Genomic DNA, 12,122 nt, shown 5'->3' on the forward strand with positions numbered 1-12,122 from the left:
ACCACTCTCACCACCCGCACTTCCTGACAGAAGGACCCGACCATACCGAACGGTGAGAATGCAGCATATGGCCCAGCACGACCAGGAGGCATGGTTCCAGCAGCAGTTGGAGTTGGCTCAGCGGGATCTCTACAAGGACGTAGAGATCCTGCCATCTCCGCTGCTGCTGGAGGAGATGGGACTGGACTCAGACTATACCCTGGCATTTAGAAGATGTCAGATCCCACCAGTCACCACCCCAAAGCCCTCCGGATTCGGCCCCCGCCGTTACTCACGCCGGGGGAGACAGCGACGTGAGCCGCCGGTGAACCCGGCCCCTCGTCACCTTCCGGATCCGTCACCTCCGCTGTCAGCCCGGAGACGGCGACGTGAGCCGCCGGCAGACCCGGCCCCTCGTCGCTCTCCGGAGCCGCCACCTCCACGGTCAGCCCGGAGACAGCGACGTGAGCCGCCGGTGGACCCGGCCCCTCGTCGCCTTCCGGAGCTGTCGCCCCCGCAGCCGGTTCCAAGGCTTCGCTGCGGCTCGCCCCCGCAGCCGTTTCCAAGGCTTCGCTGCGGCTCGCCCCCGGAGCCCGTTCCGAGGCTTCGCTGCGGCTCGCAGCCGCTTCCGAGGCTTCGCTGCGGCTCGCCCCCGCAGCCGTTTCCAAGGCTTCGCTGCGGCTCGCCCCCGGAGCCCGTTCCGAGGCTTCGCTGCGGCTCGCAGCCGCTTCCGAGGCTTCGCTGCGGCTCGCCCCCGCAGCCGCTTCCGAGGCTTCGCTGCGGTTCGCCCCCGCAGCCGGGACCGAGGCTCCGCTCCGGCTCACCTCCAGCCGGCGCACCCGAGGCAGAATCAGCCGGCGTTCCAGCCGGCGCACCGGAGGCAGAATCAGCCGGCGTTCCAGCCGGCGCACCCGAGGCCGAATCAGCCGGCGCACCCGAGGCCGAATCAGCCGGCGTTCCAGCCGGCGCACCCGAGGCCGAATCAGCCGGCGTTCCAGCCGGCGCACCCGAGGCCGAATCAGCCGGCGTTCCCGCCGAGACCCCGACTCCCGAGACTCTCTACGTTCCCTCCGAGACCCCGACTCCCGAGACCCCCTGTGTTCCGACCGAGACCCCCTGTGTTCCAACCGAGACCCTCTACGTTCCTTCCGGGACCCCGACTCCCGAGACCCTCTGCGTTCCTCCTGAGACCCTGACCCTCTGTGTTCCTCCTGAGACCCCGACTCCCTGTGTTCCTCCAGAGACTCCCTGCGTTCCTCCCGAGACCCCGACTCCCGAGACCCCCAGTGTTCCGACCGAGACTCCCTGCGTTCCTACCGAGACTCCCTGCGTTCCGACTCAGACTCCCAGCGTTCCACCCGAGACCCTGACCTCCAGCGTTCCACCCGAGACCCTGACCTCCAGCGTTCCACCCGAGACTCTGACCTCCAGCGTTCCACCCGAGACTCTGACCTCCAGCGTTCCACCCGAGACCCTGACCTCCAGCGTTCCTCCAGAGACCCTGACCTCCTGCGTTCCTCCAGAGACCCTGACCCTCTGCGTTCCTCCAGAGACCCTGACCCTCTGCGTTCCCTCCGAGACCCTGACCCTCTGCGTTCCCTCCGAGACCCTGACCCTCTGCGTTCCCTTCGAGACCCTGACCCCCGAGACCTTGACTCCCGAGACCCCGAGGACCAAGACCCCCTGCGTTCCTCACAAGACTCCCAGTGTTCCGACTCAGACCCCCGGCGTTCCCACCGAGACCCCCTGTGCTCCACCAGAGACCCTGCCTCGGGGGGCTCATCATCGCCACCTCCCGGGCCGCGGACAGCCGCTGGACCGCCTCCTGGGGTCCCGCCTCCGTGGTTCCCGCCTCCAGCGCCGCGGACGGCCGCCGGACCGCCTCTGTGGTTCCCGCCTCCAGCGCCGCGGACGGCCGCCGGACCGCCTCCGTGGTTCCCGCCTCCAGCGCTGCGGACGGCCGCCGGACCGCCTCCGTGGTTCCCGCCTCCAGCGCTGCGGACGGCCGCCAGACCACCTCCGTGGTTCCCGCCGCCGCGGACGACCGCCGGACCACCTCCGTGGTTCCCGCCTCCTTTGCCTCCGCCCACCCTGTGGGTAGTTTTTTGTTGTTTTTGGACTCTTGGCCCTTCTTGTTTTTCCGCCCACGATGGTGGGTTGTTTTTTTTTTTTTTTTTTTTGTTGGTTTGGACTCTGGCCCGCCGTCCGGCACCCCTCCACCCACCCTTGCTGGGTTTTTTGGTTGTTTTTTTTTTCTTGGGCGTCTGGTAGCCGCCCTTGAGGGGGGGGTACTGTCATGATCTGTGTTTTTCCTTGTTTATTTAGAGTTTTCTGTGTCGTTAAGTCTCTTCGTTGTCCTGTCCTCCCCTTGATTGTTCCCAGGTGTGTCTCGTCTCTGTGATTACCCTCCCGTGTATTTAACTCCACCTGTGTTCCTTGTTCGTCGTCGGGTCCTCGTCAATGTCTAGCCTTGTTGTCGTCAATGTTTAGTCTCTTCGTGTTCAGTGTGTGTTACTCCTGCTCGTTGTTTAGACTAAGTTATTTTCATTAAAACATCATATTCATCATACCTGGGTCCGCTGCATCTGCCTCACCACTCTCACCACCCGCACTTCCTGACAATGGGCCGCGTTGCGGAACTTGAGACTGCTACTGCGACCCACTCGGATTCGATCCATGCTATGGAGGTAGACATATCGGCCATGAAACAAGAGCTAGCAACCCTGAAAATTCGCTGCGAGGACCTGGAGGCCAGGTCCCGTCGATGCAATCTGCGTATCGTGGGTGTAAAAGAGGGGCGTGAAGAGGGGAAGCTTATGTCTGGCTTTGTGGCTGAACTTCTGAAGGAGACATTACAGCTTGCTTCGACTCCACTCCTGGACCGGGCACACCGCACTCTGCGCGGTAAACCAGTCAGCGGAGACGCGCCTCCGCGAGCCATCGTGATCAAATGCCACTACTTCAACGAGAGGGAGGCTATTTTGAGGAAAGCAACAGGGAGTAAACAACTTACCACCAAGGACGGCGACAAGATCTTGGTTCTCCCTGATTATACTATGGCTGTCAGTAAACAACGTGCAGCTTTTAACGAGGTCAGGTCTCTCCTGCGGGGTCTTGAGCGTGTCCGGTATGGCCTTCTTTTTCCGGCTACGCTCAGGATCACCACCCCGGAGGGTGAAGAGCATCGCTTCAAAGACCCTTTAAAAGCAAAAGAGTTCATATCCACAAAGCTCTCTTCGGGGAAATGAGTACCGCCCGGGTCGGACGAGCATGACCGCTGCACAGTTGAGGGGTTTTGTTCTTTCTTTCAATCAATGGGGATCCAGTCGGGTCCAGGCTGTCATGGTAAGCGGATACACTTACGGGTGTAGAAACTGTAAATACCGGGACCCGGTGGGAAGCTCACACGGAGCTCCCTTCCCCCCCTTCCTGTTCTTGAGATTTAATGTTTTATTTTGGATCTGCGGGAGAGGGGTCATGAATACGTCAGTTTTTGTGTTCCAAGAGTTATGGAGTTTGAGGTTTGTGACTGTGTTCTTTGGTTTGTTTAATTCCACACATCCATTATTATATTCTGTGTATTTACTCTGTTTTATATGGTTGACTGCTTTTGTTGCGTGGGACACTGAACTGAGATTTGACAAACAAACAAGATGGCTTTACAACTCTATCAATTCAAAGAGTTATGAGTGTTTGCAATAGGTTTGAACCAGGAGTGGCATGGGTTAGCTGGAATGTGAGGGGTCTCAATAATATAATTAAAAGAAACAAAGTATTTATACATCTTGATAAGTTGAAGACCAAGATAGCATATTTGCAAGAAACACATCTGTTAAACAAAGAACATAACAGGCTTAAGAGAGGAGGTTTCACCCAGATATATCATTCTAACTTTAACGCTAGAGGCCGGGGGGTAGCTATCCTTATGCACAGGGATGTCTCTTTTGAGGAAACTTCCGTCATCAGAGATAGGGATGGTCGCTTCATTATTGTACAAGGTAATCTATTCAATATTCCTGTTGTTCTTGCTAATATTTATGCTCCAAATTGGGATGATATGCAATTCTTCAAAAACTTGTTTTCGCTCCTCCCATGTTTGGACTCGCACAATATAATCATAGGCGGGGATTTTAATTGTGTTCTGGACTCTTCTATTGACCGATCAAATCTGATACAGAGGACTGGCCAATTGAGCAACAAAGCAGCTCATTGCATCAACTTATTCATGCAGACGTACGGCGTTGCTGATCCTTGGAGAGTCAAAAATCCAACCTTGAAAAAGTTCTCATTTTTCTCCCCCCCACACAAGTCCTATTCAAGAATCGACTACTTCTTAGTGGACCAGAAACTCATGCATATGGTGGCTTCAGTTGATTATGAAGCCATAGTCATTTCAGACCACAGTCCTGTTATAATGAAAATGCATTTTACTGGCCACATAACACCTCGAAAAATCTGGAGGTTTAATGCCAGACTATTGACAGAACAAAAATTTGTGGATTACATTAACACTCACATAGATATATTTTTTGAGACTAACAGCTCTCCGAACATTAGCTATGGAACACTGTGGGAAACATTTAAGGCATACATTAGAGGGCAAATTATCTCTTACAGCGCAAACGACAAAAAAAAAAAAGCTCCAACGCATGTCTGAAATTAGTGACAGGCTTAAAATTATCGACCAGTGTCAAGCATCCGCAGCGTCAGACATCTGCTGGGAAGAGAGAGCGCCCCTTCAAGCAGAATTTGATCTCCTTATGAATGAAAAAGCAATAGAGATGCAACTAAACCTGAATCAACAACACTTTGAGCACGGTGAAAGAGCAGGTAGGATGTTAAGTCATCAGCTAAAACAAAAGTCTGCAGCAAGATCCATTTCAGCTCTCAAAGAGGAGGGAGGGGAGATAACTACGGACCAAAAGAAGATTAATATGCAGTTTGTGTCATTTTATAAAGAATTATATTCTTCGGTCAGTCCAGATCCAAACATGATACATAACTTTTTCAAGCATTTGAGGTTGCCTACGTTGCAAGAGTCAGACAGGGCTACTATTGAAGGGGACATACAACTGGTAGAAATTGACCAGGCAATTCAGAAAATGAGAACGGGAAAATCTCCAGGCCCTGATGGCTTCCCGATCGAGTTTTACAGATGCTTCTCTGCCAAGCTTTTGCCCCACCTATGTAACGTCTATACAGAAGCATTTAGAAAGAAGGCTCTTCCACCTACAATGACACAGGCTAATATATCCGTACTGCTCAAAAAAGATAAAGATCCACTCATATGCGAATCTTACCGTCCTATAAGCCTACTCTGTTGTGACTACAAAATACTCACTAGGACTCTGGCGGACAGATTGGAGAAAGTGCTAGATAAGATTATTCACCAGGACCAAACTGGGTTCATGAAGGGCAGACAACTTTATAGTAATCTACGCCGTTTGTTCAATATAATGTATTTACCAGGCGGAGATATTGTGCCAGAGGTCATCATGTCATTAGATGCTCACAAAGCTTTTGATAGAATTGAGCATAACTACTTGGTGAAGGCTCTTGAACATTTTGGGTTTGGGACGTGTTTTCGTTCATGGATAGAACTTGTTTATAGATCTCCACTGGCTGCAGTTCAGACAAATAATATTGTGTCAGATTATTTTCCTCTTTCTCGCGGGACGAGACAGGGATGCCCCTTATCCCCCCTGCTATTTAACGTAGCCATAGAACCTCTAGCTGTTGCACTCAGGAATGATCCAGGGGTGATGGGAATTAGTAGAGCAGGACAAATCCACACTGTTTCATTGTATGCCGATGACCTCCTTCTCTTTCTGGCTGACCCATGCAAATCCATGCCTAACGTTATAAAGTGCATTGAGGAATTTGGGAAGATATCGGGATACTTGATTAATAGATCAAAATGCCTTGTTTTTCCTGTCGGTGATAGAGCGAGCAAGATGCCCCAAAACTCTCTTCCGTTTACAGTGAGTTCTGACAAATTCACGTATTTAGGAGTGAATATAACCAGAAATTATAAAGATCTATTCAAACATAACTTTATTACTGCCTTCAATCAGTTTAAACAGGATATGGAACACTGGTCATCTCTCCCTCTATCTCTGGCAGGAAGGATAAATTCAGTTAAAATGGTTATAATGCCTAAACTGTTATTCCTTTTTCAGGCAATTCCAATATTTATTCCTAAATATTTTTTTAAAAAGCTAGACAAGATAACCTCAATGTACATTTGGAATAAAAAGATTCCTCGTATCAGAAAAGAGTTTTTGGAGAGGCGACGGGAGGAGGGAGGACTGGCCATGCCGAATTATATGCACTTTTATTGGGCTGCTAATGTCTCTAAACTTTGTTTCTGGTTTAAGCCAGCAGAAAATGAGGCGGTGCCCATTTGGTCACTGATGGAACAAAACTCTTGTAAATCTGGTTCGTTGGCCTCAGTTGTTTGCTCGCCACTGCCACTTGATAAACGACTAATTACAATTAACCCAGTTACCTTGGGGGTAATTAAGATCTGGGAACAGCTTAGGATCCATTTCAAACGAAAACAAGGTCTCCTAGCAGCTCCTATATCAATGAATGCCTTGTTCCCACCTTCTCTAATTGACTCTGCTTTCCATGCCTGGGCAAATAAAGGGATAAGCACTGTGGGAGACCTGTTCAAAGATGGGCATTTTATGTCCTTTCAACAGCTGCAGAATTCATTTAGCCTATCTTCTTCGAACTTTTTTAGGTATCTGCAGTTGCGAAGTTTTGTTAAAAAACACTTCTCACAGACGCTCCAAACTCCAGACTCCAATTGGATTGATGGGTGCCTGGAGGTGGACCCCAAGAAGAGAGGGGCCACATCGAAGGTATACGCATTAATTCATACAGCGGCTGCACCCTCATTAGACAAAATTAAAGAACAGTGGCACTGGAGTTGAGATTGAGAATAACTGAGTTGGAGTGGCAGCAGGCAACAAGGCTTATTCATGATTCATCAATATGTATCAGACATGGTTTAATACAATTTAAGGTGGTTCATAGACTTCATTTGTCAAATAGTAAACTCGCAAAGTTGTTTCCAGGATTGAATGAAGCGTGCCCAAGATGTAAAAGCGAGAAAGGCACTCTTGGTCATATGTTTTGGGAATGCCAAAAACTGCAGACCTTCTGGAGAACTATCTTTAAGACCCTGTCGAAATCTTGGAATATTAATATTCCGCCGAATCCTCTTTCTGCAATATTTGGGGTTGTTCCTCGGACATGTTGTGTGTCCACCCGACAAGCTTCAGCTGTAGCCTTTTCCACATTGGTTGCTCGTCGACTCATACTTCTATCATGGAAAAAAGAGGCACCCCCCTCCTATAAACAATGGATTAAGGACTTGCTTTCAAATCTCAAAGTTGAACAGCAGAGATATGCTGGGCAGGGCTCTGTGGACAAATTTTACAAAGTATGGCGACCATTCTTGTGTCACATTGAGGGACGTCCAGCCAATCAGTCAACCCAGCATGAAACTAACTAAGTCAACCTTCCTTTTTTTTTTTTTTTTTAACGGATGTGTGGATGTGAATGTTTGGGTTTTTAATCTACTTTGTTGAAAACCAATAAAAATATTTAAATATATAACATATAGTGGAGGGGAACTTTTCCTCGATTCAATAAACACGTAAAAACAGTCTGATACTGTTACGGTAAATCAAACGTTAGTGCAATCACAATATATATCCACTTCCGCACCATTGCGGAATGCACCATAATCGTTCATGTTAAATTCTCTCGCTGCTGCTCTACTCCCGTCTTCTACTGCGTGACTGATCGCCTTGAGCTTAAACTCTGCGTCGTAAGCGTGTCTCTTAATAGGAGCCATTTTGGGGTCTTTACACAAAATCCAGCGTGCACCACGCGCTTCTTCTTCTACGGGGGAAAATGAAGTCGGGGGCTGTTTACCGTAGTTACGAGACCTGTTGTGGCTCAATATCGGTCCATATATAAGGCGCACCAGATTATAAGGCGCACTCTCGGCTTTTGAGAAAATTGAAGGTTTTTAGGTGCGCTTTATAGTGCAGAAAATACGGTATTCAGATTTGCTACGCCAGTTGATGATGGCAGAAGAGATTACACTCTCTGTAATACACTTATAGAAGATCTGTAACACTAACAGCAGTTGTTTATTTTACACTGATCAGATTGACCAATTTGAATCAATCTTACTGGTTGATATCTCACTGAATCCATTAAGTTTAGTTATAGATGTCAAAGTAAAGCGAGGTTGAAACATTTATGGTTTCAGAACCGTTTACATTTATTGTATGTTCCTGCAGTTTAAAGTCATGTTATTCCTGTTATTTCTTTTTCCTCAGTTGTCTCTAAAAAGAGGCATGGATGACAGCTGTATTCACACTTAGGTGTTGTTTTTTTTAAACTTAAAAAAAATTCTTAAGGTGCTGATAGTGTGACCTGGAACCAAACTCTTGTTTGTTTTGTCTACTTTTTCTTAGTTTGGCTCCTTTTTAGTATGTCTCCAACAATTTTAGGTTTGTTACTCTTAGCTGTAGGACTGATCACAATTGTCGATAATAATTAATATCTGAAAAAAGTGAATTCTTATATGTGGAATAAGACAAACAGTGCCTCCATCATACTCTCACCCCTCCTGCCTTCAGCAGCTTCCTTCGAAAGTCCTCTGTTGGGTTGTTGAATGTCAGCTTTTCACAGCGTAGATGATTGACAGGTGGATGACCCTCAAGGTGGAGGAACAGGTCATAATCAAAGCGAACTTTCTTCGGTTCTTCCTAAGAAAAGTGCCAGCCACCAATATGGGGAGAAAGACAAAGAAAGTAGCTTAATATTGCTGTTGCAGCAGCCTAGAAATGTCACTACATGTGCCACTTCTTGCATATATTCAGTGAGATCACCTTGGATAATGATTTTCATTTTCATTATTTTCTTCAGTTGCAGGTTTTAGTAAATCAGATTTCCTATTTGAAGTCTTTCAAGTAACTTCCTTTATTTTCTGAGTAACACTGGCTAGTGGGTAATATAGAACACTGTGAAAAGTCACATTTCTTCAAGAATGATGTCAACCTTCTGACAGATGAACAGTTTACCAACAAGATGGCATGCAGATATAGGAAATCTAAAACAATCACTGTTTTTATTATTATGAATCTATATTTTCTCATAATAATTAATGCTCTTAACCAGACTGGAATGTGCTTCATTGGGTACTGTCTCTTAATATTACCAGCTGTTAATAAATCCAGTAACTGTTGGGAACCTCTGTCACCAACAGTGGAACATAAGAAGAGCTGGCTGCTAGTTCTCCGATGCCAGAGTGTTTGCCAATGTGGTAACTCCAGCCTCTCAGAGTCTCAGATCTTCATTTTGAGTTCAGAGCTCACCTACTTCTGTGTTCCGCCCTATTAGGTACTCAGGATTCCACTCAGATCGTGGCTTCCTCCCTCCTGTTCCAAGCTACCCCCACAGTGGTCTCCGCCCCGCAGCAGCCCCGGCTTACTACTGCTCCATCGCCACCCGAACCAAGCCCAACTCTTGCTCTCCCTGGCGGGTTGCCCCTTTTGAACTATGTAACTCAGCAGCAGTGTTTCAAGCCTTCATTAAAGACGTCCTCTGTGACTTTCTCAACATATTTGTCTTTGTTTACCTTGATGACATACTTATCTATTCTAGGAGCCCAGAGGAGCACCACAAACACGTACATCTTGTTCTCCAGCGCCTCCTTGAGAATCGTCTCTTTGTTAAGACGGAGAAGTATGAATTTCACAAGCCTTCAGTGTCCTTTCTAGGATACATCATGGAGGGTGGACAGGTTCGATCAGACCCTGAAAGGATAAGAGCAGTGGTGTCAGGGTCTGCGTTCTTTTCTGTTTTATTTTGTTTTTCTTTTTGGTTTGAGTTTTTTTTTTTCTGCCATTGGAACCGGCATTCCTCATGACATCCACCAGATGTCGCCAACATGCGGAGCCCTGGGAAGCTGCTGAGTTCAACCCGTCTACACACCTGCAGCTTGTTTTGGAGGGCGTGGATTATGGATTTAAGCAGCAGCTCCTCTTCTTCTCATCGCCTGAGTGTTTGCTTACTTCGGTAACAACTCGTTCCAGAGATAGGCTCTCTGTGATCTGCTCCGCTCTAACCCTTTGTTGTCTTCCTCGTCAGATATCCTGCTGTTCTCTCGCGGTTCTGGCGAAGAACAGTCCTTCCCGAATTCCGTGTGAGTCTGTGCTTCCCTCGTTGTGGATTACCTACCTCCTGTGTCCTCCCTCGACGCTGTCGGTGCTACCGGTCAGACGCCACTCCTCGTGTGCTCAGCTTTTCCTCTCGTCGATCCCTCTCCGGTGGATTCCCCTTCGGAAGCGTCCGGGCCAGGTGGCCCAAGCCCGAACCCAGCCGGAGAAAGTATACATCGAACCACAGTCTGAGCCATCCCGCCAGCGGTACATACCTGTCCGTTCTCCAACTAAAGACCCCGCCCAGGTCACGGCTCAAGTCTCCATCCCCTTCCTTCCAAGTAAGACAGACTCTGGATTATTCCTGAAAGATTGTCACCTTACTGTTCTAACCCTGCTTCTCCTGTTGGTAGCAAGACGACCCGGTCATCAGCTCCAGTATTCGCTTCCTGACCCCTCCCCTGACTTCAATAAAACTTATTATTGTGCACTTTATCGATCTCTTCTGCTTGTGTTCTTGCATGTGGGTTCGTAAACTGAAACTCAACATGACAAGTGGTAGACTAGCCTGTCCCCGGTTCTAGAAAGCAGCTGCAAAGGATCCTAGGTTTCGCTAATTTCTATTGAAGGTTTATCCGCAACTACAGCCTCATTGCTGCCCCCCTCACCACTCTGATGTCAACCAAAGTAGCCTTCTCATGGACTCCAGAGGCCGAACAGGTATTCAGCTAGCTTAAGATGAAGTTCTCAAAGGTCCCAGTCCTAGTACAGCCTGATTATAAGAGACAGTTCATCTTAGAGGTCGATGCCTCTGACGCAGGGGTTGCACTGTCCTCTCCCAGCAGTCCAGCACCGATGTTAAGCTCCACCCATATCCCTTCTTTTCTCATAGGTTATCGCCCGCAGAAAGAAATTACGACGTCGGAGACCGGGAACTCCCCCCCATAAAGCTTGCCCTAGAGCAGTGTTTCCCAACCCTGGTCCTCAAGGCACACTGTCCTGCATGTTTTAGAGGTTTCCCTGCTTTAATGTGCCCGATTCAACTGATTGCAGTTCAACAAATGCCTGTTAATCAGTCATCCATTGAAATCAGCTGGACTGGAGCAAGGAAATACCTAAAACATGCAGGGCAGTGTGCCTTCAGGACCAGGGTTGGGAAACACTGCCTTAGAGGAATGGCACCACTGGCTGGAGGGCGCAGAGAAACCAGTACTAGTTTGGACCGAATAAAGAACCTCCCCTATGTACAAGCAGCTAAATGTCTGAACTCTCATCAGTCTCGGTAGTCTCTGTTTTTCTCCCGGTTTAACTTATCCATCTCCTACCGCCCAGGTTCTAAGAACACCAATGCCGACGCCCTGTCCCGCCAGTACTCTCCAGACGGTTCTGAGAAGCTACCTGCTCCCATTCTACTTCCCAGTTGCACTGTAGGTTACCTGAACTGGGAAATTGTGGACATGGTCAACCAAGCACTTCAGGAAGAGCCTGACCTTGGTAACGGTTCACCAGACAGAACTTATGTCCCCTCCAAAGTTCGTGCTTGTTTCATCCACTGGTTTCACACTGTCCGGCGCATCCTGCTGTCAGCTTCACCATTTTGCTCATCTTCCGCCGGTTTTGGTGGCCATCACTACACAAGGATGTTGAGGAATATGTCAACGCCTGTCACGTCTGCGCCCATAGCAAGCCGTCTCACCAACCTCCCGCAGGGCTCCTCCAGCCTCTTCACATCCCTAAGAAACCCTGGTCACACATCGCCCTCGATTTCGTCACTGGCCTCCCACAGTCTCAAGGTATGACAGTCATTCTCACTGTCATTGATTGCTTTTCTAAGGCATGCCATCTTCTTCCACTCAGAAAGCTCCTGTCCGCCTTCCAGACAGCCCAGGTCCTGGTTAAGCATGTGTTCCGCCTCCATGGCATCCCTACTGAAGTTCTGTCTGACCGCGGTCCCCA

The 12,122-nt window shown here is 48.7% G+C and overlaps 1 protein-coding gene across 3 annotated transcripts in view; it reads right to left on the reverse strand.

Annotated features, from left to right (window-relative positions):
• Positions 1-12,122, reverse strand: part of mllt3 (MLLT3 super elongation complex subunit) — a 99,246-nt gene that overhangs the window by 37,908 nt on the left and 49,216 nt on the right. For all 3 annotated transcript variants that reach the window (XM_028038558.1, XM_028038557.1, XM_028038555.1), the window contains exon 4: positions 8,628-8,771. In XM_028038558.1, the coding sequence (XP_027894359.1) occupies positions 8,628-8,771 (144 nt within the window). The remainder of the gene's footprint in view (positions 1-8,627; positions 8,772-12,122) is intronic.

Source organism: Xiphophorus couchianus, chromosome 14, assembly GCF_001444195.1.
Source record: "Xiphophorus couchianus chromosome 14, X_couchianus-1.0, whole genome shotgun sequence".
Taxonomy (NCBI): domain Eukaryota; kingdom Metazoa; phylum Chordata; class Actinopteri; order Cyprinodontiformes; family Poeciliidae; genus Xiphophorus; species Xiphophorus couchianus.